The sequence below is a fragment of the Corvus hawaiiensis genome, chromosome 4 (assembly GCF_020740725.1).
Source record: "Corvus hawaiiensis isolate bCorHaw1 chromosome 4, bCorHaw1.pri.cur, whole genome shotgun sequence".
In the NCBI taxonomy this organism is placed as follows: Eukaryota; Metazoa; Chordata; class Aves; order Passeriformes; family Corvidae; genus Corvus; species Corvus hawaiiensis.
The window spans coordinates 30,615,531-30,641,837 of NC_063216.1; the positions used below are offsets into that span (position 1 = coordinate 30,615,531).

The 26,307-nt window shown below is 48.1% G+C and overlaps 1 protein-coding gene across 4 annotated transcripts; it reads right to left on the reverse strand.

Moving 5' to 3' along the window:
* Positions 1-617: 617 nt before the first annotated feature.
* Positions 618-24,794, reverse strand: LOC125324997 (suppressor of cytokine signaling 1-like). 4 transcript variants are annotated; one of them, XM_048301616.1, is made up of 3 exons: positions 24,771-24,794; positions 14,283-14,407; positions 618-11,112 (listed from the first exon to the last, which is right to left on the reverse strand). In XM_048301616.1, the coding sequence occupies exon 3, from the start codon at positions 11,044-11,046 to the stop codon at positions 10,363-10,365; it is 684 nt and encodes a 227-aa protein (XP_048157573.1). In that variant the 5' UTR covers positions 11,047-11,112; positions 14,283-14,407; positions 24,771-24,794; the 3' UTR covers positions 618-10,362. The 4 variants fall into 4 exon arrangements, with proteins under 4 accessions (XP_048157573.1, XP_048157572.1, XP_048157570.1 ...); XM_048301615.1 differs by lacking the exon at positions 24,771-24,794 and adding an exon at positions 24,386-24,436; XM_048301613.1 differs by lacking the exon at positions 24,771-24,794 and adding an exon at positions 24,183-24,269.
* Positions 24,795-26,307: the final 1,513 nt, after the last annotated feature.

Below are 26,307 nucleotides of genomic sequence, written 5' to 3' on the forward strand. Positions count from 1 at the left end.
AATGAACCTGTCTGCCGTGGGTGTAACCCATCCCCGCTGTGTCCTGCTCTCGTCGCCCCTCTCTGCTGCCAGAGGTCACTCTCCCCGCAGCAGCCCAGCCCAGTCACCCCACATACACCTCTTGCCCCACCACTGGACACTCCCCTCGCAGCCCTCTCTGGCAGCGGCAGCCGGGTCACTTCTGCTGAGCCCTTTTGGGGGGCAGCAGCCCCCAGCCGGGGGGCAAAGCACAGGGAGCTGCCGGCAGCATTGCCTCCAACCCTGGCACCGCCTCCCCACTCCTGCCAGTGCTAGTGAGGACAGTTTTATTACGAATGACAATTCTCACCTTACAGAGGCCTCTTGGCACCACGTGTGGATGCTTCCCACCACGAGCAGAGCCCAGGTACCTATTTCATGCTGCTGACCAGTGGTGCTGCACTAGTCAAGGTGTTGGTGATGGTGTTCAGCTTGCTGTGGTTGCCTCACCTGGGGCAGGCTCAGAGGAGTGTCCCCACAAACAGCCACAGACTCACACTCCTCGACAGCTCCCATGGGACCATGAGTGGGGGGGGGGGGGGGGGAGTCACAGGCACACAATCCTCGCAGCCCCGCTGAGGTGTCACCAGCCCCACAGTGCCATGACCAGGCCAGCCCAAACTTTCTCACATTAGCAGCAAAAATGCTGGGGGTGGGATGCTGGGCAGGAGCAGGGCATGCTGCCAGCAGTGCTCTCCTAAACCAGGAGCTCCTGAGCCCCTGCTCGCCAGCTCCATGCCTTGAGGTGTGCACATCATGCCCTGAAACTGTCCTGAGTGAAGGACTGTGCATCCCCTCCGTTGGGGGTGAAGGGTGGGAGGCAGGCAAGTTTGGCAGGTGCTGGGTCCTGTGCAGGGCACACAGAGGGAGGATCATGTTGGACAAGATGGCAGCAGTTGCAAGGGAGCCACAGGACTGGTCCCTGCCAGCAATGGCCTTGCCAGATGGCCCTTCTGGTCTTGTCTGTGCAGGAAAACTGCTTGGGCCTCAGCCCTGCTTTGAGCCAGCCAGCTGTGCCAACTCCAGCTCCCTGCAGCCTGGCAACAGTTTCTGACTGCCCCCAGGTACCCAGGCCTGCCCCATGGCTGACTCTGAATCTAAGCTACTTCCACCTGAGCTTGTTCAAGAAGTCCCTGCACTCCCTTTCACCAAAACTACCTCATTCCTTTCCCTGTTCCTCCTCTCCCTTTTATCTGGGTTTTGTTTTTTATTTCCTTTTCCTTTTAATGTCTTCCTTTTTCAGCTCAGGACACTGGGAAGTAGAACCGACAGCACACCTGCAATGGCCCTGGGAACCAGCATAGAACCCCACAGAGGACACTTGAGTGCAGTCACACCCTGCTTTAGATTGGCACAGCCTTCCTCATGTACACTAGGCTTCTGCCAGCTCCCAGGAGGAAAGCTGGGAAAGGATTAAGTAGCTAAGTATCTCATTGGCAAGTGAATATGTTGGTTTTTTCTTTCTATTAATTCCTCAACTTTGCTTTGATTGTGAACTGTGGAGAATATGCAGGCTGATACAGCTGTAATAGCACACCCTCCTAGGGTGGAAAAACATCTTTTTGCCACCAGGCCCTATTCTGGCTATGAAAACTAAATAAAGGATCCTGGCAAAAGCATGTACTGGAAGAACCACATCTCTGCTAGGATTTTTGCCAATACAGAAATGTGTTTCATTCTGTTTTCCTCCCTACCCCTGAATTTCCCACCTGCTGTCTACATTCCTGGCTGACAGAACTACAGGACAAGGATCTGTAGTTTTGGCCTAATGCAAGAGAAACATCATTGGGTTTTGTTTTTCAAACCCTAACAGACCACTGCTGAGCGCACTGGAAGCATCCAAGGCTGCCATAGGCCATGGGGAGACCTGGGAGGGGTTTTGTGAACCTCTCTGTGGGCCTGGAGGTTAGGCACTGAGCCTGAACCCACTCCAACCCCTCCAATGGAAAGGGGTGTCCTCTCCTTGGAAAACTGTGTGATGATAGATGTGGGTCGCACAGGGATGAGATGCAAAAATCCCTGGAGTACAAGAGGAAGCATATCCTGTCTGCATGGAGACACAAACCCCAGCGGGAAAAGTGCACGGAGGTGAGACTGTATGGACACCATAGCGGAGTTCAGACCCCTTCTTTTGTATCTCCACTTGCTCTTTTTAGAGATATATATATATATATGCATGTATATACATATACCCTATTTTATACCTAGCTACTAATATTGCTGAGGTTTCCTTGAGGCAGCCCCTCTGTGTCCCTCTACAGCCCAAGTAGCCATGCTGAGACCCTCTACCACAGCTGGGCCCGTGGTTTCTCCTGCAGACCACTCTCTCCTCACTCTGTACACTCTGGGAAGATCCTTCCCTACCCCGGTACTGCTTCCTTTATTATCTCTCCAGCTGTGGTTTATAAGTTGTTTAAATCTTTTCTAGGAACAGATAGAGATCACAGTTACCGAGAATCCAAAAACGCAGACAGCTTGAAATGTGGTTAGACTCTGCCCTACTTTCATTGAGTTGAGAGCAAGGCTCTGCCAAGGTGCTCAGGAGAGATGCGAGGAGAAAGACCCATTTCAGCAAACCACCCCTTCCTCCCAGTCCAAGAAACAAACGTAACCCATCCCCCTCCAAGTCAGCTGCGTCTGTTCAAACTGCATCACCTCTCCTCCTGGCTTGCCCAGGACTTGCAGGTGGAGCAGGGCATGGAGACATGGAGCCTGGGAGAGATGCTGTCCTGCACTGCAATACTTGACACAGGCAGAGGCATGTCCCCAAGCTGAGAGAGATGCAAGGGATTCACTGAATCAGGGCCACAAGGATGGCAGTGCAGGGTGTGCTGCAGATTAAGAACGAGATGTGTCGGTAGAGTTTTTACTGTCCCCATGCTCACTGACAGCTCTTCCCCATAGCAAGTTGCTCCCTAAGCTGGCAGAGCTGCAGAAGGGGAAGTGCTGCCTGGGACTTCCCTCCTGTTAGAAATCCCCTCCCTGGGAAGTCCACACTGGGTTTCAGAGCTGCTGTGGGGCTGTGCCTCCAAGGTGAGCTGTCAGGCTCTTACGCCAGTATTTCCAGGGATCTGCAGTGATCTGGAAAGGGATGCTGCTGAATAAATACCAGGGAGCTTTTTTCCTTCTCTTGAGTGGTGCCAGCCCACAGGACCAACCTGCAGACAAGGATGTGTGTTTCCTGCATCCATTTTGCCTGTGGTCTGATCCTGATAACCCCAGGCTTTTCTCACAAACACTGATGGTGTTTGGAGGAGACAGGACTCAAGCAGGAAAGAACAGCTTGCAGATACATACCTCCAGCTCAAAGACTTTCTCCAAAGTAGAGAATCTTTGCTGAGTGATTCCACCTATATTGCAGGTGGAATATATGGAGCAGTACATAGACAAGCCACTAATATTTCAAGGTATTACTTAACCCTGCTTGGAAGAGCTTGGATCAAGGCAAGGATCAGAGCAGCACTGGGACATTTTTGCTGGTGCTCTCTGTAGTGGTAGCAACAATGAGGTGTTTCAGGAGAAGGGTTTGCTGCAGTCAAGGCCATAAAAAGATGCTAAAGAAGGTTTCATCTGAAAGATAATACAGTCCAAGATCATTATGATATTTATTAACACCATTTACAGGGGCTGACTTGAACAGCCTTAGAAGGAAGAATGAAAAAAATGCCAGCAAACACATTAGGATCTCCTGCAAGAAATTTTTTCATCCTATTGAAAAGCTTTGTTAGAAAGAATGATGAGAATGGTAATAATAAGGCACTATAATTATACCTGATCCTTCTATAATCTCTCTCTCTGCAGAGTTTGGGAGCACTTTACTGCTATTACTGGATTTGAACAGTCCCATCTGGATAACATACGACTGATTTGTTTGCATGGCTTATTTTAGGTATCTCAGCACGTACATTAGAGTTGCCTTCATATCTGGTTGAGTCCCTGCAGAGTCTGGAAGAGCAGGAAAAGATCTGCAGCTCATGTTCTCCACCACCCCATTCTCCCATCCCAATGTCTTGGTGCGCTCCTTAGAGAAGACCAAGGATCAAAGGAACCATCAGTCCTTCCTAACTCAGTACTGCAGAACGTACAACCGTAGTGCTGAAGCACTTAGAGCATGGAGGCTGGATACTACCAAGAGCATCTGGATTTGCACCTGTATTATTCTAGGTTTGAGATTCCATGAGTCCCAAACCAACTCTAGATGCATTGAAAGTCTAGCAGCAAGGACCTGGTAAATACCTCATGCTCTGTGATCAGAATGGCTGCTACCTGAACCTTTGAAACAGAGGGATGAACTGTGTGTTTCCAGCAGGCACAGAACCAGGGAAAGCGTGAAGGGCGCTCCCGTCTTTCCAGATTTAGCATTCCTTGCAACACCATCTCAGTTACAGAGACGCTGGCAAGCTCTCGCCACAGCTCCCATTCACCATGTCATTAAATGAGCGACCATCAGTGTCACGAACCTTGCTGTCCCCTTGCAGGAGCTCTTGAGTGTGAAGCTGGGCACTTGCTACTTCACTCTGCCAGGGCCAGGAGAAATGAGACATAATTGAAAATAATTCAGCCCATACTTAAAAACCCTATATGAAAATGAAATTTTAAAAAACATTATTAAGAGCACAACACAAAAACTATGGTTTACATGACTTGAACAGTTTTCAGTCTGAAATTCACAGCAATTTGTCACTAGTTTGCAGTTCAAGGAAGACGAATGTCTCTTTCAGACTGAATCACCATGAAACAAGCACAAGTTGCCTGATTCTTTTGTTGCTCTCACTGCTTTTTAGGGATTTTTTTTTTCTCCTATGAACTGAAGAAGGGTTTTCTCCTGCATCCCTTACACATCCCACCTGGCCTCATTCACAGGGAGAGATGAGGTTTCCAGTGTCTGCCCATCCCTAAGGCTGTGGGACATCTTGTTGAGGAGTCTAAGAGGATCCATTAGCCCTGTCTAGTTTTCCCCTACTTAATTTTTGGAGTGTTATATCCAGTCTCCTCCCTTTCATTCTCTTAGATTCTTCAGAGCCATCTCTGTCAATTTGTTTACTTCTAGTTTATTTTTAAAAGATAAACCCCCAATGGACAGAAGCTCTCAAGTCCCTTTTGAAAATGCTGTCTTGTCTGTAAGTGCTTTGTTTGTGATCCTCTCCAATCCTTTAGGCTATTGTTTACAAGCTGGAAGGCATCTGCACTTGGGCTAATCATGCCGAATGCCAGCAATTCCCCCAGCATGATTTGTTGCACAAGCCAGTGGGAGCAGGGTTTGTTTTGATTACGTTTAGTGCGGAAAACCCACATTTTGCTCACATCAGCCTGACAAAACAGGGAGGCCTAATCCAAAATCTTCAGAGGGAACAATAATCTGGTCATTGATTTCAGTAGCACCTGGGACCAGCTCAAAGACTGAGAGCTCTGATGGCAAGGGTGGTGTCTTGGGAAAGCAGGTAGCCCAGGAGGCAAAAATCTTTAAAAGTGTATGCATGTTGTTTGCTCTGGGATGGATGAACCTAGGAGACTGCCAGTGCTATGCTTCTCAAAGCTCTGCAGCTCCTTTCTGACATGCAGTTAGTCAGGCTGGGACCCCCCACCTCTGCCCCAACCAGCTGTCACCTCGGGCTGATGCTGGCCTCCCCCAATGCCCTCAGCTGTCAGTTCAGGCTCTTTCACTCATTCTGAATAATGGCAATGTTTTTATCCTCAGCCTGTGCTGATGCTTGCCTCCAGGCATCAGATGGGTGTCCCAATTTTTCTGTTTGTGAAAGCCAGGAAGAAGTGCCCAAGGGCTGCTCCCTTTGGGGCTGCCATCAGACTGCTGGGACACGCAACCGCACTGCAGGGGTGGGTGTACAGGTCTGCCAGGTGCAGACCCCTCTGTCTTGAGAGGCCCAGCACAGGTTCTGGGAGCTCAGCACAGCTGTCCCTGGCCAAACCACCGGCTCAGCTGGCCTGGGCTGCACCCTGTGCTGCTGAGCCTCAGGCTGAGCCTAGGCTGAGCCTAGGCTGGCTTGTTCCCACACTCCTGCCATAGCAGAGGTCTGTCCAACAAGGCACAGAACTCAAAGCTCCACCTGGATCCTGCCTCTCCCCTGTTTCCCAACTCCACTTTTCCTCCTCCAGAGGTACTCCATCAATCACCATTAATCCCTTTTTGTAGCCACATAGAGGTTAGCCTCGCTGGTGGCCTGTGGCAGAGATTTCCACAGCTTAGGCTACTATAAGTCACAAGAAAGAAATGTCTCCTTTGAGTCTTAAACTTGAGTATTTCATCAGACACCTCCATGGATTTTTAAGAAAACACATGGTCACCTACTCTGTGGCATTTGGGCTTCACAGATCTCTGCCGCAGACCTCAGCCATCTCTTTTCTGGCTGAAGAGTTCTACTATTGAGCCAGCCCTTGCACGGGAAGCGTTTGGAAGTACTTTGCTTTGCCTGAATCAAAACCCCAGCTCCGCCAGCCCCAGCTGAGATCAGAAGGCAGCAGGAGCCTGCCAAGACCCAAGCAGCTCTGCAGGGAGGCATCACAAGTTTCAGAGCAACTCTGCCACATCTCCCTCTGACACCTGCTTTCTCTCTGAAGGCTGCCCTCAGTAGCCCAGCCTTTGCACTAGGGAATGGCACAGGGCAGCCAGAAAGCTCCAGTGCGTGCAGTTTTAACTGTACAGATGCCAAACACCTAAGGAACTGGGACAAAAAGAACTCAATCAGACAAAGCCATCACATTCCCCGAACCAAGGTGTGTTGTAAATTAAGGAGTTTAGCACACTTAAAGACTAATGACACAAACACACATTTTCAGAGGGATATCAGGGTAGAGGGTCAAAACTGAGATCCAGCTGTGTGTACACAGACTAATTTTGAAGCTTGACTACCTAAGAAGAGTTCATTTCCCAATCACTGAGGATGACCAAATGTTAATGTTTTTAAAGTGGTTTTGCACAAACTTGTGTCTTTTGGTGAATCTTGATCCCTAATGACATACAGACCCTTATGTCAGAGGTAATCAAGTATTATTACAAGAGCTGATGGCTGTGGGGCCCCTCCTGAGCACACACATGGGTACATATGGAAGTTATTAGCAAGTTCCAGTGAGGAATTTTGGGAAATTAACCCTTGGGGCCCCAGAGCACTACCAACAGACAGCTAGCTGGGAGCAGACGAAGAGCAGTTTCCTGCTGGATGCCTGCAGCATATTGGGACTGAAATCCAGGCCCTTCACAGCATGGTAGAGGAAGCCCCTCTTCTCGCAAGCACTAAACTTTTCAACTTCTGCTGTTAGGAAGAACACTTGAAAAAAACCATCTGCAAAGCCTGTGTAAGTTTCCTCGACAAACTGAAATGAGTCAGCTGGAGAAATGTATAACATAACATATAAAAATGCAAACAATTTTCTTCTATTCCCCAAATGGTGCTCAAGAGGTTGTGAGGAAGTTTGCAATTTCTTTTTAAGTCCCTTTAGGAGCCACCAAAAGAAACATTTGGATACAGACCACCAGGAGCTACTCCTACGTGACAGAGGGACCCGTTCAGAGGCAGGGTCATTAAAGTGAACATCTCCCACTCTCATGAAAGCAGCAGGATAGTGTAACCCGATGAAGTAAATTCTTACAGTTTTGCTTTGTACATCTTTTTTCTCAAGAGCTGAAAGAAAAAGGTTTCTCTTCCAGCATCCAAGCAGAGAATGAAGGACTCTAACGCTTGCCTTAGCCAATGCACTTTTCACTTTCCTGTTCTTTCTACATTGATTTCCTTTCTTGCACCAATCCTGATCTGCAAAATGACCTCTCCTTGGGAATAATGAGGATACTCACACATGATGTGCTTTCAACTTCCACGATATAACAATGCTTGGCAGTAATTCACTGCTTTTCATCCACAGATCTCAAATCAATTTGCTGCAGCCCTGCATGGAATTGACTTACTTGTAAGACTGAGACAAGTCCTTGCTGTGCAATTAAAAAAAAAAAAAAAAAAAGGAACAAAATAAAGTAGACTTTATTAAAATCCAAACTATTTCCTTCTCCTGTGGTGTGATTTTCCTAAAGTGCAATCCAGGCTGCAAATAGGGCTCTTCTGCAGCTCCTAGCCATACAACCCAAGATGCTTATTTGTGGCCAAATGAGAACAGTTCACAGCCAGGTCAGAGCAATACGGTTAGAAAGCTCTTCCCTCAGTGAGGTATAACCGTGGCCAGAAAACAGAAGCATTCCCGACCTTGATTCTAAACATGGAAGAAATTATACTGCTCCTCCACCCCCCTGCTTTCTGAAGGGAAGGCAGGAAGGCAACCAAGGCACCTCAGCAGACACCCTCAAGAAAGAAAAGGATTGAGGGGATGGACATAATGCCTGGGCCAGCAGATTCAGTCCCACTCCTCCATGGCAGAGAGGGAGGGCAGCTGTGTGGCTGACTCTGCCGAGGCAGGAGCTTCACTCAAGTGCCAGGAACAGTCCCAGAGGTGCCCAGAGCCACCTGAGATGCTAGCAGCAAGCAACGCTACGCCCATGTATCAGCTGCCACACGGCACGCAAACCTGCAGAAATTAACAATCCCAACTCCTGCTTTTGCACTGGGCTGAGAGATGCAGTAGCTGCAGGGCCACTGAGATGCCTCTGGCCTCCGTGCAGCTGGGAGGAGCAGGCAGCAAGAACAAGATCACCACTTCCCTGACACTCATTTAACTACCTTGGTTCATAAGCCAATGCCCTGAGCCAGTCAACCAGGCACCTCACCGCCAGCAGAGCAACAGAGCCCTGCAGAGAATAATTCAGAGTGTCTAAGTTAGGCTCCTGTGATGCATCACAGCCTGTATCTCTCTCTGTGCTGACCACGCGCTTTAATTCCTCAGATAAGACACCTGAAGACAATAGAGCAAATTCAGTGTGCTCTCTTCCCCTCTTCAGCTTTTTACTTCCATACAGGTCTGAAGAGGAAAGTCAGCATGAACACAGCAGGCTGCCTGCCCAGCTATGGATGTTTAGCAGCATGTAAAATGGTTTGACTCAAATTTTAGAGTACCTGAATTTCTCCTTCCATGTAGCGGTTTTCATTCACTTATTTTGAAGACATCATACCTGGCTATTCCTGAAATGAACCATGACCCTATTTAAGCCAACTCTGTTCCCCTCCCATTTGTACTCATACTCACCAGTTCAAGTTCACTGATGCTGTGCCCTGTTCTAAGATCTGGAATTACTGGTTTTTTCAAACACCCAGTACAAATTTTAAGGTACTAAAAAAACTTTCTAAAAATGCAGGGGTGGGATTTTCAGAAGTATTCTCTGTTTAGAATATTTCTTCAATTAATTACGCTGCAAGATGAATTTAAGTTTAATGTTCCCAGCTAGGACTACTCTGCTTTTATGCTCTGCTTTTATTCTTTATGAGAAATTAACTTGTTCAGTCTCAGCTTGATTACCATGCCTGGGCACTAAACTAACTGGGCTTCCAACATTACAAGGGAATGAAGTTATCGCCATGTATTCACTGACTTTTAAAAATCAATATAAAAATTTTATTAAAATTTTAGAAGTTTTATATAAAAAATTCTTTGCCTTTTCAGAGGCAAAACCAAAACATCTTCTGATGCTCGACAGATGGCAGCAGCACACTATCAGATGAGCTTAAGAAAGGGTGCAGGATCCCATCTCTTCACACCCTCCCAGGGCAGATATGACTCTCCAGACCAGGGTTACCTCTGCAGGAATGCCATGCCCTTAAGTACAGCATAATCCATCTTCACTCCCAAAAATCCAATCAAATAAAGCAATGCAAAAGCCAGTGAAGCTGCATGTATCGTACACGGCTGCAATGGTTTCACTCTGGTGCAAACACCGGCCTCTGAAGTAACAGGCATGACATCCATGCTGCAACGAGTGAAACTTGCTCTTGCTCCACCACATCTTCGTGGGTCAGCACAAGGGTCACGCCCATCGATGTCCAAGCTGCACTGCTGTGGGACTGGATTCAGCTGCACTTCACAAGGGCAGATTTGAAGCAGAAATGAGCTCAAGCACTTTGGGGTAGAAGAGAACACAGGGCTGACCTGGGAGGACAGGCAACTCACCTCCTTCTGAAGCTTTTAAGTTATAAATGGAGCAAAGAGCAGGACTTGGTGATGGAAATGTCTGCTCTTCAGGTCTGGCTTTACCCCAGGCATGTCTGGGGTAAGTCACACACCTTGTGTACGTATGAGGACACATCTGTCACAGCCACCGGGTTCAAGCTCTGCTCCCTCTGCCCTCCCCCTTTCTCTCCCAGCAGCCAGTCCAGCTTGACTGGTGTGACCCACATCCCATCAGCACAGCCATAAAAGAGGCATCTCCCTTCATCTCCCATATGAATGGCATCATCTCCCAGCCCAGGACAGAGAGGGGCTGGGACCAACGCTCCCCTCTGACCCTCCCCTTCTGTCCAGGGGTGAGAACACCTCTTCCCTCAGACACATCCCCAAGGAGGCCCCCAGCCCTGCTCTATCCCCCGTCATGGCACCGGCAGGGAGGCTCCGACAGCAAAGTTCTCGCAGTGTGGGCACTGCCCGGCGGCTCCGGCACAAGGGCTCAGAGAAGACCAGGGGAGTTCCCCCCATCTCATCAAAGTGCAAGGGGTTGTTCCGGGTCCCCGCTACCACCAGCTCCAGCAGCCGGACCACGCAGTCTGAAAACCAGTTCTTGAGGCGGAAATAGCCCTCCTGGAAAGAGATTCGAAGGCTGACGGGCCCCGTGGGCATCCGCACGCTCAGGCTGAACAAGCAGTTCCCCTGCGAGCTGTCCCGCACCAAGTAGGTGCCTACAGGCTCCCGCTGGAGCTTGGCGTGAGCCTCCCCCACAGACAAGGGGCCCCAGTAGAAGTCACTGGCCTGGAGGATATTGAGGGATCGCTCCAGGACTTCCCACTCGCAGCTGCGAAACATCCGGAAACGATCGGGCAAGCCAGGTGGCGCGGGGCTGGGGAGAACGCTCCGATGCTGCCTTTGCAGACGAGGAACAGTGGTGTGTGTGTTGTGCAGATCATCTGGCCTCCCTCTGATCATCTCTCAAAGAGCCCATGAATCCTGGAAAGATGCTGCCTTTACCATGCTTCCTCCTTTGCATCCAGCCTGTGGGACAGAAGGAGAGTGAGGCAAACCCAATACCTTCTTCAACCTGGGCAAGACACTTCCCAAGGGAGAAAGACCAGCAAGAGTACCAAAGAGGGTACCAAGGAGCTATTGCATGTCACCAATCCCCAGCTTTAGGGACAACCAAGGATATATGTGCAGAAAGGGCTCCAGCTGGGTCCCCACCAGCACAAGGTGGCACTTCACAGAGCTCAGCATCCATTGGGTTTCTGTGATTCACAGCCAGGGACTCCTGCACACCCTCCAGCAGGCTGGCTTGAACCTAGCAGATCTCTGCATTTCAAGATTTCCCTCTGTTGGATGTTTAGGACTTTTCAGAGTGGCCTTGAGATTGGAAAGGGGAAATGACACCACAAATCAAAAGGGAAAGATTACCCAAAGCAGGAAAGTATCATTTACTTTTTCTTTCATGAAAGGTAGAAAGGTTTCCTCGCACCTCTCCAACCCTTTCTCCAACAAAAAGATTGACAACAGGACTTAGCAAAAGCAGAAGACAGGGATGAGCCTTTCTCACCAAATCCCAGGAACCACTCCCTCATCCCAAGACATGCCTGTTTCGCTATGTCAGGAGAAAGCAAAGGTCTCAGATCAAAACCCCTACAAGAAATGTTACATCAGCTTCAAGGCTGGGACTACCATGAATGACTTCACTTTATACTGGTACCAGACACTGCTGATGCCCTTCCAGACTCTTAACTTCTGTTTCTTCCAGAAGGACAACTCCCCCTGCCTGCAGACAATGCTGCCCTCTCCCAGTCACCATCCTCTAATGTACTGTCATGACCCTGCTCATCTCCTGCACCTTGTGTTATCACCAGGCTGTTTTCAGAAATGCAAATCTCTACACCCAGTGTTGCCATCAGCCATCCAAGTCACTTCAATTATATTAAAAAAATACATATTCTAGATGTGTATGTGTGTGTATAGGCACAAACGTAACAACCACAGCCCTAAGCCGGAGGCTCATTCTGTGTGAGAAGCTGAGCTGTAACATACCACTTCCCCAGGCCTGACAAGTCAGTAGCTTGCCGCCAAATGCTGCCCTTGCTCCCTTGACATACTCCATTAACCCAGTCATACTCACTCACAGCACAGCCATGCTTGGAGCAGAACAGAGTGCTGGCACAGCCTGCAGCAGAGGAAGAGACACACTTCATCTCCAGCAGCCCCCCCCCACCACAGACTTGCCAGAGCATCGGAGCTCATATCAGGCAGCCCCCCAGGGAATGTGCAGGGACCTGTGGAGGGCTTGCTCTGCAGGAAGAGCTTTATGTTAAGCTTAGCTTCTTGCAAGGTTCCCCTGTCTCGAACCCTTTGCCAGCTATTCAAAAGCCTCACATTCCTTTTGGTGCTCATGCCAGCTGGGTGGCCATGCACACTGCGCCCCAGAGGACAAACATCTTTCCTCCACACGGGCACGGTAGTTCAGGAAAGCAGGCATGCACCTGGCAATGCCTTACTACTGACATCTTTTCTCATCTAACATCTCTCTCAGTACTTAACAGTAATACCAATAATGTAGCTGCCAGGCACGTTTCATATACGGAGCCGTAAGCGTCCTTTCCAAGAACAGCCTGGGACACTTATCCAGCTTATAGCCCTGTGATTTGCAGTCCACAAGCTGCTAATGTCCCTGGTACTATTCTGAATCCTATTGATCTTGCCCTTTAGGTAGTGTCATAGTAGGAGGGAAATTCCATGCTTAGAGAAAGGTGGGAGGGGTAGGAAGGAGTTAATCAAGTTGGGTTTTTTATTTTCCATTTAAAAAAAAAAAAAAAAGGGCAGCAAGTTGAAAGCTGTTCAGACCATTCAGCAAGTCAGAATGAATCTTAGGTGAAGGTGATTTAGTGAGCAGGATGCAAACAAACACAGTCACCACTACAGCAACTAGAGCCATCTATCACCACCGAAAACTCAGCACAGAAGGCACCACAAGGAGTTGCAGCGTCTCTGTCCCTTTCCTTCTCCTCTCTGCTGGGCGAGGAAGCTAAGGGCCCTCTGACACTAGCTCCTATAGAAAACAAAGGTCATCTGTCAGGTGCCTCCAGGGCTGTGGCTATAGCTTTGAGAGGAGTGAGAAAGAACCTTCCTAAACAGCAACTTCTCTTGGGTCCAAATGGAAATTTTGTCAAGGTTGAAAATTTAATTCAAGCACGAAAACAGAAGCAGGCAGCTGTCACTCATTTCCAGGCTAGTTTTAAAAATAACAACAAACAAATAATTTGTTTAAGGCTGCAGATGCTATTTGATAGAAAAAAACCCCAAACTGGTTTGTCCCAGTTTTCAACCTTGAGTCATTCACCCAAGCCTTTAAGAAAAATCCACTGCTACTAGAAATCTGACTGACTAAGAACTGAGACCATGTCATCATTTCAAATTTAAAGTACATGCAAAAATAGCACCTTGACAATTTGTTCACTTGGTTTGAAATCTACATATAGGTCAGAGCCTCAGATGGGGGGAATCTGTTTAGCTTCAGTGACCCATTTCCAAGAGATAAGTGCCTGGCCTGCAGCACAGCATTAGTTACATTAATATTAGCCCTGGAAGTGCTGCCTGATACTACCTTTAAGGTTCACTTTTAACAGGTCAACAGGTCCTATGAGTACATGGCTTCCCACATCAAGGAGGATGTGCAGACCCAGGATTAGGAATAAGCCAAGCCAGGGGTGTAATGAAACACACATGCATAATTAGTTCTGCTGACTTGCCACACCACGATTTGCTTTCCCTCTTCTCCCCTCCAAAAAAACCCAATGCCCAAATGAGTTACTACCTCCCTACTGCAAGTCAGAACAACACTTGCAGCCAAAGCAACATACCCTAAAAAGCTGGTATCCTGCTAATTAAAAAGCTGGATAAGTTTCCCCAGACTTTCTGATTTACTGCAAGTTCAAGAGCTTTTCAAAATAAGTGCTCTTGACACAGGGCATTCTGCTTTCCTCCTCACTTACGACCCAGGCAAGGCGGTGTATTTTATATAAGGAGACAATTCTAGTAAATCAGGGGACTGTACACAGCATGTGGTGTTAGCCAAGCCAGCCCTGCTCCCTGGGCCTTGACAAATCTGGCATATTCAAAAGCAGCCTTAAGTACTCAGTTATGATGCATCCTCGCGCTCTTCTTCCAGGACACCTGAAAAAGCTTACCTCTTTGTCTTTGCCACCCATAGGGATGAATTTTTGGATGTCAGGCCTGGAAGTGGTCCAAATTCAAAAGCTCTGATGTAGCACTTCCCAGTTTTTGCACAGCTTTACTTAAGAGCAGATCCATCCTTTGAAAAGAAAGAGACATCCATCAAGCAGGTGACTAAGCCCATTAGTATGCTGTAACGTGCATCTAAAATACAACAAATCTGGGGACAGGCTGTTTGTCTCGATCTCTTTGATCTGTGTTACTGTAGAAACACGTACAGAGCACCTCAGATAGCAACAGAGACAATTATTGCTGTTATTATTATTGCTACTTACAAAGCTGTGAGCTGGTTAGGTCCAGGCAGCTCACAGGTGGCCTAAGGACAAATGGAAAGACCATAAAGTTGCCATCAGCTTCCAGAAGCAGGAACCATAAAACCCAAATGTTAAGAGATGATGGCAACAGGAATAAACATAAGCACTCAGAACAGCAAACTCCCAACTTGTGGTGAATACAGCACACAACATTTAGAGTATCTTATTTGACACCACGTAGGTAGCCATTCACTGCTGAGTTATCCTAATTGATACACTCCATTCTGGCCCACACTCTTCTGCCCTGCTTCCCCAGCTCTCAAGACTTTTCCTTCTCGCCTCGCAGATGGAAAACTAAACCCACTGACCTGGTGGGTCACACCACGTGTGCAATCACGTGTCTGTCAGTGGATCCATCAGCAAGCTGAAAAAACAATCCCAGCTTTCTGCATGCCTTTCAGAGGCAGTCCCCGCACAGCTTCACTTGTACCCACGTAACATCACTTCTCTGCATCCTCCCCAGTCCAGTCCAAACTGGGCACACACCCCACAAGCTACGTTGACTTGCAGCTAGCAAAACTGCAGGTCTATCCCATTATTACACTTCCCCATGACCACTCCATTTGGCTTTGACATCTCCCAGATATCAACCCTGCAGTTCCCAGAGCAGTTAGGTGGAGGCTGAGATAATTAGGAAAGGCTCTCCCCAAGGTACCCTGCAAGCCCTTGCAACAGCATCCTCACTCCAGGCAGCAGAGCCTGAGCAGACATCTCGTTTGCATGTCTGCATCCCACAGAAATGCGCTGCCTACTGATTTGTGGTTGGGAAGGCTGTTTCAAAGGAAAGCTTGAGCAAAGGGCTGGAAGAAACCTCCCTGGTAAGAGCCAAGCACGCAGCACTGGGTTTTAACGGTGGGCCAGCCTGGTTCCCATGGCCACCACCGCCTGCCACCCACCGGGCACTGGTTTGAATCGTGCTGTCACTGCCATGGTGCATGGCCACACCAATGTCCCTTGTCATGAGCACCCTGCCACAGCCAAGGTGATTAGGGCTGATCCAGAAAGGGATCACGGAGGGGGAAGGGAAAGGAGATGCACAGACAGATGTGCCAAAGAGAACAGAGGGAGCTGTGGTTAGGGGAGGAATGTGGACCAGCTCAGCCAAGAGGACCAATGTTAATCACAGCCAACTTCTCCAGCACAAAGCAGGCCTCGGAGACATTGCAGTTCCCTCTATCTTTTATGCCATGGCAGTTTGATGTGAGGCTGCCATTATGTCTGACACATGAGGGAATACATGGGAAAAACCCAAATCACACCACACATACATACCCCAAACCAAAACCGCATTTCCCTATGTAACCAGCATTCATGGATGCAGTATTTAATAAAATAAGATGAGGCAGCAGACACACTGTGGCAGTTCCTATTTCACACAGTAGAGACCCAGTGCAGGAAGATCCTGCATGCAGGCTCTGGGAATTAGCAGCTGGACATCTTGCAAGAGGACTGGTCTTATCAAACACTTCCCAACATTTTGGGGCTGGAAAACATACTTCAAAACCCACAAATAACTTTTCATGGATCTGATATTCATGTTTAGTACTTCTTAACATATTTTTCAATGACACATGTTTTCTGAATTAATATGGCACTTTGCCGAAAGGGGCTAAAAGGTTTTTACTCCAAGAAAACCAACAAGACAGTGTGATGTGTGCCAAATATTCTTCAAGACAGGGAAGTCTACAAGCATGTTTGGTTTCTGCATGACACGCGTTAAGAAAGACCCAACAAGGTGGCAATTTACAGGAAAAGTTAATTGTCTTTACTGGGCTAATTGAAAGAGCTGGAAGAAAGACCCATTTTTAGGGTCCCCTCCTCATACTTTGGAAATGCTATGCACTTTCAGAAATACTTTCAAATAGAAGAGCCTATTCCTCATCAAAATAGCCCAATGTGAAACTGTAATCCTGCCATTTCAGAATAACAGAGAAGCCTCATCACTTCCCTGAACTCAGAGGCTGCTCTGCAGTAGCCACAAGCACCTACAGCTTGTTCCACAGCAAGTAAAACTACCAAAACTACCATTTGACTTTTGGCAAAGACAGCTTCTACTGGAGACTGAATTATTTCTGCCTTCTCCTGTAACTGGGGAAACAAGAAGTAAAAAAAAAAAAAGTTAGAAAAAGGAAATCAGGAGGAGTTACTACCAAGTTCCAAAGCTGCAGCTGAGCCTATCCTGCCATGGCTTAAGCAAAGAGAGCTGTTGCTTGCCTCTGGCCAACAGCATGTTTGGTAAGTGAGGGAAGCTCGGTTGCGTTGCTCCTGACCTTTGCAGTTTCACAGTGAGCAGCCATTCCTGTGAATGTCAGTGCTGCAGAACTACACAAAACCTCAGCCCTGTGCTCGACCAGGGAACATAAAGTCTGTGCTGCTGCCTTGCCTTCCCTCCCTCCACACAACACACCGGCTCGGGAAGCAGCCCTCTGGAAAGGTGGCTGGAGCACTCCCCGGTTTAGGGGCAGAAACAAGGAGATGGGGAGAGGGCACAATGAGGAAGAAGAAAGAAGCCACGATAACAGCAGTCCCTCATGTCTCCCACTTGAAATGCTCTGTCCCATCTCCCTGCTGAGAGGGGGATCAGTGGGAAGGGGGTAGTGATGCCCAGGGCTGCCTCCACCCATCATGGCTCCTCAGCATTACCAGCTCCCCCCACCCCCAGACCAGCAGCACAGGTACACTTCCTCTGCCTCTCTCTACTAAACTCACTTTTTTCAGTTGTTCCAGAACCCTGTTTGAGGAAATGAGTAAATCCTGAGACACAAAGGCCATCAGTGGTCCCTGTGACAACCATGGCTTTTTATCAAAACCATCACATTGAGCCAGAAAGGAATTCAAAGAAGAAGCTAACTCTGAGAAATGAGCAGTGCCTGCAGCTAAAACTGGTTCGGTATCCTTATCAGAACTACGCTGCTAGAGAAGAGTCCCAGGTGATTAACCAACACGAGCACAGGGGGACAAGGGAGACACCCTGCCTTGACTCTTCAGAAGGACCAGCTTCAGAAGATGTGAGAGGCCATTACGCAGCACCAGTTACTGTGCCTTCAGAGGAAAGGGCAAGGGTCAGAAAGCACAGACACACCACAACACTAAGTTTTATAGTGGGGGATTTCCAACACACAAAATAAAGAAACTAGTCCTGAGAATCAAAAGTATAAAGAATTAAAAAAGAAAAACTAAGTAATGAAAGGTTATTTAGGAAATCTTAAAGTGACAGAGCGTGCAGACCTTCCACAAATGATGGCACAGAGATGCTGCCTGGCTAAGAGGACAGGCTTGGGGGACAACACAGGTCACACTGCAGGTATTAGCTGTAAGTGCAACAGCTTGCAAGGGCCTCTGCTGTGGATCAGAGACATCAAACACACACATTACAAAACCACAGCCCCTGTCCAAATCTCTCTACAACCTCAATAATCCTTCAGAAGATGAAAAAATAATCCTGGAGGAGCCAATATAAAGGAATATAAATTACTGACAGTAGGGAACAAATTAATACGAGCGTGGCTGTCATGAAAGTGGGACAGTAGGTGGCCAAGATAAACAAACAAAACCCAGAAAACATATGGCATTTTCAGTTTATCAAAAACAGAAAACCTCTGGGGGGATCATTTAGTTGAGTGGGATACCAGCTAGTGGGGACAGGGACACTGCAGGAAAGTTACACATGCAAGCAGGTATTATTTTTTTCTTGCACAGGACGTTGAGGAGATTCCCCACTATTTAATGCTGATTAACCTAAAGGGAAAAAAGAGGGTGCTCTATCAGAAGCGATGAGGAAAAGTGACATAAAACCAGAAAGCCAGCTGGGCACAGTGGACCATACCCAGAGATTTTGAATTGGAAATGGATGGTTGAGATACAAAGAGAGGTGCTCTCTCAATCAAATCAGCTGCACTACCAATTGCCAGAAGGCTGCAAGTATTGGAAGGAACTTTTTTTGATATGTGCTGCTGAGGCAGGAGCAGCACAAGGCTACCTAGTGTGGGGGAGAGCCAATCCCCAGGCAGAGTTCCCCATCAGGCAGATGGTACCTGAAGAAGCAGAGGACACACTTTGTGCTTCCCCAAAGCCCCCATACCAGAAGCAAGTCAAAAAGAGCACAAGCTAAGCAGCCAGCAGCACCCCAGGACCCGCACAGCAGATGGGCAGAAGACATGGAGCAGTCATGCCACAGGGTGAATGGGAGGTGGAAGAGGGGTGGCCAGAGGAAACAAAGGCATTTCAGCCGCTGCGTATCTGGTCACCTCTCTGCCACCCTCCCAGCCACTGCATCTTCCCCCTGCTTCAACTCAGCCCACTTTGCAGAGCATCCCACTTCACTCCTCAACAGGTTGGTGGGTACAAGCAGCCCAAAGGCTCCCCCATCTCTTACGCAAGCATCTCCCTCCCTCCCCCCGACTGTGCAAACTCACATGCTGACCCAGGTCTCCTCCTAGAATTGTCTCTCCCTGTCTTCAAGCTGTCATTACTCACACCTCAAACCCCCGAGGCCTAACTCTGCCCCCCAGCAGGCAGCTTACAGCCTCATGTTACTTTAATCTAGGCAGCCAACTCAAAACGTGGTGGGTCCTCTCCATCACCTTCCCAGGGTAAACAGTGACAAAATCACTTCACTCACTGCAGAACAGAGAAGTCAGAGGTCACTCAAAATTCATCAGCAGGAAAGCACCAGGAGGTCAGGCAAGACTCTGTCCTGACACATGCAAATGCACACAGGCTTGTATGAAAACCAGCTGGGTCTGTATTTTCAAGGGCAATAAATTAAGTGGCACAGCTGACCAATGAGCTGAGTAACAGTGCTGAGGGTTCACTGAGGAAAGCTCCAGCTCCGAATGCAAAAGCAGTCATTAAAAAACCCACAAGCAAGCGGGAGCGTGAGGGTGCAAAATGGATGGGTGGAAACATAACAGTAATGTCACCACCTGAGAGAATACAGTCAGTTCTAGTCACCTGAAATAAAAACATACAGAGCTGAAACAAAGAGGATAGGCCTAAAGATGGGCAATACGAAGCAACACGTAACTGTACAAAGAGAAACTGGAGAAATATCATGCCCAGAGAGCAGATATATATATATATATATATATATACAAGGGGATGCCAGAGAAAGGTACAGTACAATCAGGACATTCTTTTTGTATTCTTTCAGAAAACCAGATGAGAGGAAGTTCAAAGGTGACCAAGATTGAAAAGTAACTAATTTTAAAACTCATAAAAGGAAAAACTCCAGTTATATAGACTGGGGAAAGTGAGAGAGCTGATCTAAGGAGTCTCATTTCTTTTCTTTCTCAAAAGTTTTTGCTTTGTTTCTGTGCTGTACCCACCATGTCATGCTTTAGCAGATCTTAGGCAGAGGAATCCAACAGCAAAGGGCTGGGGTTTTTAGCAATACCTTTTTAAGATACCTCTTAACCATTCAAACCTGACATAACACTACAGGGGCCCCAGCACAAGGCATAAATAACCTTTGTGTAAAACTGAAGTAGTAAACAAGGGTATATGAAGTCAATATGAGGAATCAACTATGGACCTACTGCAGAGTTAAAATTAGCTCTGCCCATGTTTTCCCCATTTTTTATGACTAAAAGAACAGCACCTCTTCTTTGGATGTGCTGACTTGAATATCAGCGTGCATCCTACACAAATGGCAGATTTCAGTGTTTACTGCTAAAGCAGTAAATGTTTCTCCAGCTCCGACTTCCCTCCTTCCACACCACAAAATCTCACCAGAAAACAAGGAAGAACTAAAATATGGATGAAGAACAACACTGCTGGTCTGTCAAAAAGCATAAACAAACCATTCCTGCACAATCAAACCTGTGCTCATTACCACTAGTGTGCCAACTGAGGCAAACTTCGCTTCAGCAAGGCACCTTCAGCAGGATGTGCAAAAGCCCAGCTACACAGTTCAGGTTGCAAATCTCTGGCATTTTCCAACTGCTAACAGCCACACTAATTTTCTTAGCTTTAGCCTAAGTTTCCAAATAAACTTTGCTACTGAAGAAGTATGAAAGTAGATCCAAACTGTTTCTGAACTGCATAATCACATACACACAAAAAACTCCCTTGTTGCACAAGTCACAATCTGAAGTCAAAATTTTTCTTCAGCATTTGCATGGAGTGGGGGGAAGGACAAAAACCTCTGCAACAAAGGCAACTGAATGCTGCCAGCTTAATCCCATTTTGCCAGCCACTGCTCCAGTATAAAGCTAAAGGAGCCCATCTGCAAACTTAATAGTGGCACCATTCGATTCTTCCCCTCAACTTTGCATGTGTTTGCGAAAAAGCAGAAGCACACAAAGTGCAGGAGGAGCAGGAAGGGAGAAGGCAGAGAGAATGTACATTATCAAAATACCTTGAGAGCAGTTCTTGGAAATGTGCAGCCTGCAAGCCTGTATCAGACACTCATTTCCTGTGAAGTGCACACAGGCCTTTTCATTTCTCCACTGAAGAGGATGAAAATAAGGGGCAGCTCTAAAGTCTCCAAAGACAACACAAACCAGCATTTAGCCATTCTACTAAAACTGAATTTACATTTTTATACCATTAAATACCTATTGAACAGAAGCATTGATTTCCAGAAGTTTAAAAAGTGGGATTTTCTACACCTCTCACTTCTAAATCTTAACTTGGTCAGGGGCGAGAGGGAAGAAGAATTTTATTTGTCATTTTGATCACTCACTAACACAAAGTCACCAAATCCTGCTACATCAAACACCACTGCATCTTTTTTTTTTTTAAAGGTTGAGACTGTTGTCAGCAAAATGGTGAGCTAATAAATACCTTACTGAGGCAGAAGGATGCAGGATATGCACAAATGCAGACCAGAAGAGCAGGTCATAATGAAGCAGACTGACAGGATAAAAGGGGTTAAGTTGCTATCATACCTGCCTTCTGCCTCTACTTACACGTAACCAAGGATTTAAATAATGTAGCATTTACTGGCATTATTTTAAATAAATATGCCTCCTAATGACACACACACTTAACACCTTCACTCTGTAAAAAGATATCGTCCCTGTATGGCATACTCAGCTCTCACACCATCCACATTCTAAGTTACAGAGAGGCACGTGCCCTCCTCTCCCATCTTGTGAGCTTTTGGCAAGCACCACTAGCTGAGGTCTGCAGCGGCCTGGAATAACAGCTCAGGAACACACCACCTCCCCACAGCTTTTATTAATCTAACCACAGTATCAACCCGACCCAAATGATGTCATATTTAAGTATTGGCACTATCTCTTTATTGCTGACCAAACCAAAGCTGGAGAAATCAGGACAGACAAGCCTGTGGGTGGCAGGGGGAGAGAGGGGTGGCAAGGAGCTGCAGGGATAGACTAGGAGAAAAGACCAAACATTCCCAGTGGGGCTAGAGAAAAAGAGAAACAAGGGGAAAAAAACAGCTCCAAAGGCACATTTTCTCCTTTGTTTCTCAGCAATGCAACCGCAGTATTAGTGACAACAGTTAAGAATTTACACCACCCAATGCCAGCTCTATCCTTGCACACACCGACCACCAACTTCACAGAAATCCCAGCTGGACTGAGGAGGGTAAGAGGCACTGGCTGCATGCTTGAAGCTGTCATCTGGAAACTGAATTTGGCCCTCTCTGAGCAGGCACGGTGGGGACAGAGACACACACCTGGGAGGATCTGAAGAAGCTCAGCCTCTCCCCAGTGCTCCTCTCTGCCTGTTTTTGGGGACTCCAGCAAAGTTTACCTGTGCCTTCCAACTCAGTCTTACGGAAAACCCCTGCCACTCAACCCCACTACATTTAAGTAAGTGATAAGCAAGCCAGGTTATTAAAGGACATACAACATACTGAACATTAACAAGAAGCACAGAAATAACAAAGGCCCAGATCCCAGTCTAACTCAGGAAAAGATGCGAACCTGTGTGGGAGGTTGGCATCCCAGTAATTCTGAGGGTTTGTGCCCAAGAGCCTTCCCTTGGAGGGAACAAGAATTCATACTTAACAGCTATGTTTTAAATCACATACCCAGCAGAATCACTCATGAACACAGAAACAAAGCTTGGCTTCATCTGCAGCGACTGGCCACATTTCATCGTAACTTGATTCAACCAAGAGCAACATTATGTGATAATACAGCCTCAGTCTCACAAACTTCTGTGCATGTGCATATTTTTAAGCACATGACCATTGCCCTGCTGTGACTGAATAGCCCATTTGACATTCACACAGCATCTGAATTGCAGTTGCAGTTGTTTGGAGAAAGAAGATATGCTTGCATACCTTCTTAAGGACACAGTCAATAGAGAATGAAACATCAGGAAACTAGTTGTTTCTGAGTTCACCCCATTTTACATAGTTGAGCGTGGTCAACATGTGACTGGGTTTTTCATTTAAGTTCTCTGAAAGCTGCAAGGACTAGAACTAGTAAATGGCACTGTCTGGACCACACAGTCCTAAATAGCAGCTTGCTAACAATACCCTCTACCCTCAACTTTCCAGAACAATGGTCAAGCCACATCCCCCTTTTTCACCATGCAGGAGAAGAAAACAGCCAAGGACACTAAGTTAACATTCTTGAGTTCCTCTCAGTTACCTCTGGGGTTCATCCAGATCCTGTTTCCAAGCTTGTACTAACCAGGAAGGAATATGCACTTAAACTAAATTTTTAAAAAAGGAAAAAAAGAATCCTAAGAGTAGCATGAGCTGAGGTTTTACGTGGTAACCATTCCAAAATTCTCAGTAACAGCGCGTGCGTTTGTGGGAAAAAGTGAGTAGCGGATCCTGCATGGCTGTGAGCACCATGACTCAGATTGCATAAAGAAGGATTTAGCGATAACCTTTGCGATAAGGGTTTTCATGGGTGCGCAGCACTGATCTTCTGAGAAACGGCAAGGTAAGAGGCTGCGTTCTGACTGTGCCAGGTCTGGAGGAGGGCCAGTTTCTCTGCCTTCCAAGGCAACCCCAAACGGGCATGTACACCCCTGGTTCAGTCACCCCGCTTCCCTGTAACGCCTTCACTTCTGGAAGGCAGCTCCCTTTTCCTTAGCTAAGACTAAGTGTAACACTCTGAGCACCGCTTCTCCAGTGCTTTACGTGAAAGGAAAGAAGTGGTGTGATGACCAAGTTACCCGGACCTGCGCGGCTGCTTCCCTACAGACCCATCTAGGACATTACATAATTTGCAGGTTTCACTTTAAAAGAAGCATCTCCCTACTCTGACGCTGTGAAGAACACCTTGACAGCAGCACAGTCCCCACGGAGCCTCCCAGGCTACTCCCAGCACCCCGCCGCCACCTCAGTACAGCACATGGCTCCCTTCAAGGCCGGCAGTGAGATGCCAGCACCCCAAATGTCCCCCGACTCCTCGGGAAAGCCCCCCCAAGCCCCAACGCGCTCCTTCTTCCCAGCCAACAACGGCCCCAATGCCCCCAGGAGCCAAACCAGCGGGGCTGCACCCCTTCATAAGCCAAGGGGGGACCGGAGCAGACCGGCAGACGGACAGACAAACTTCTCGCAGCCCGCCCCCCAAAAAGGCCGTTTCCAGTTAACCCAGCACAACTTACTCTCGGCACCACCGGGGCCACGGGCGGGCGGCGCTGCCTCCGGTGCGAGCGAGCGCTCAGTGCCGGGGCGACAGCGGCGCTGCCCGGCCCGGCCCCCGCCGCTCTCCCGCCCCGAAGCCAAACGGAGGCGGCCCCGCTCCCCGCCGCTCTCCGCATCCCCCCCCCGGCCCCTCCGCTCACAAAGGGGCCGGTGCGCGGCTTACCCGGGGGCGGCGCGGCTGCTCCGCCGGGCCCTCCTCGGCCGCGGGGCGGGCGGGCGCCGCGGCGGCGGCTTCGGCTCCGGGGAGCGGAGCGGAGAGGCACAGAAGGGAGGGGAAGGGTAGGAGGGGAGGAAACCCCCCAAGTGTTTCTTTTCCGAGGAAGGAGACACGGGGGAGGGGAAGGGGAGGGGTTTCTCCCTCCTCCACCACCCCGTCTTTCCACGGCGTGGCTCTTGCAAGGGGAAAAAAAAAGTAAAGAAGAAAAAAGTTTGGGGTTTTTTTAAAGAAAACTTGGGCGGATGAGAGGGAGAGAGAGGAAAAAAGGAAAAAAAAAAAAAAAAAGATGCTGTGAAAGCCCCTCCGCTGCAGACCGGCAGAGGAATCTCACCGGGACGGCACCGCAGCATCCGCCAGCCCCGGGACCCGCCGGAGCCACGTGTCGCCCCGGGGAGGCGGCGGCCGGTCCGGGGTTCTGCCCCTCCTCCCAGCCACCATCAGCTGCCCTGCAGCGCGGGGATGGGGCATCGGAGCTCGCAAGCGCTGGGGAAGGGGCAGTGGCCAGGGCCGAGGGGGGACGCAGAGGGCTCTTTACACCAGCGGAAAACAGAGAGCCTGCCCCGACTTCCCTGCCAGAGTTCTCCCAGCTCCTCTCGGGCACTGCAGGAGCTCTCAGAAGGACACCGGGCACCCTGGAAGCACAGCGTGTGTGGCGGGGTAATAGGCACTTAAGGAGCGTGCCCCAAAACGCACGTTGTTGCCTTGGTGGGTCAAATTAAAATACTGGAAATCATGTACAAAATTACAAATGCAGAGAAATGTTATGATACGAAATACAAATAGTGCACCGCATGATGCATACTGTAAGCATATTGCTGCTCAGAGAGAATAGATGTAATAGAAGAAAATATAAACTTTGGAATTCAGTACAAACCTCACAGTTTAAAGGCCTAGCCTGTAATGAGGCTATGATTTGATCATGTCATCAGAGCTCTCACTCACCTATATATTTCCTCTAGATGCTGCCGAGCCTGCCGCACACATTCCCTGGTGTGTGCATACCAGGTGAATTGCCCTGTTGAAAAAGCTCTGTGCAAACCCCAAACGCAGAAGTGTTCTGGCTGCTCTGTACCAGCCTAGTGATGCAAAGCAGCTGAAATTCCAGCCTGAGCAGCAGACTAAAAGCTTTACAGCTGCTTGGCATTGCTAGGGAGCGTAAAGCAGTCAGAAACACACTGCTGAATCTGATCCTCAACCTTGCCAGAAGTTCCACTGAATGTAGAGACATCAGTTCTTGTTTTTTCTTTCAACCAAGCATGAAGATGTTGCTGACCACAGAAGAATTTCTGAACTTCCATAAGAATCTGGGCAAAGCACTTCATTCTTTTTCAGAGAGGCTTCAGTGGGAGGACCTGCCGCTGGAGCTCTAAATCACAGCAGGGATGAAGTGCTCATCTGTTCCATTTTTGGTTTTTAAGTAGGCTTGTCACACTTTTCTTTGTATTTTTGGTTGGCAGCTTCAAAAATATCCTGTGGTTTGCTTTACAGTTGCCTAGTAGGGAGTCTGTTTTCCTCTGTGGATATTTATAACATTCATTGGGTGACTTCATAGACTCTTCCAGCCACCTTGCCTTAATGTTAAATGGCCTGGTCTAATTCTGCCTTTTATTCTTCTTCTTCACTTTTGCCTGTGAAAAGTTAACATCCAGCCTCACTGCTCCAAGATCATCTGTGGGTCTTGCTCATATTTCTCTCATCCAGTTGAAACCGTGACCTTGCAGCAGTTGCAGCTGAAGCGTATTGCAGCAATCCTCTTCAGCCATAAAAGCTGGTGAGACATGTCACAATGACACCATTGACCACAATTTTCCAAAACTCGGATTTGACCCACAGCATCCAAAATGTGTTCAGGATCAAGGTACCTCTGA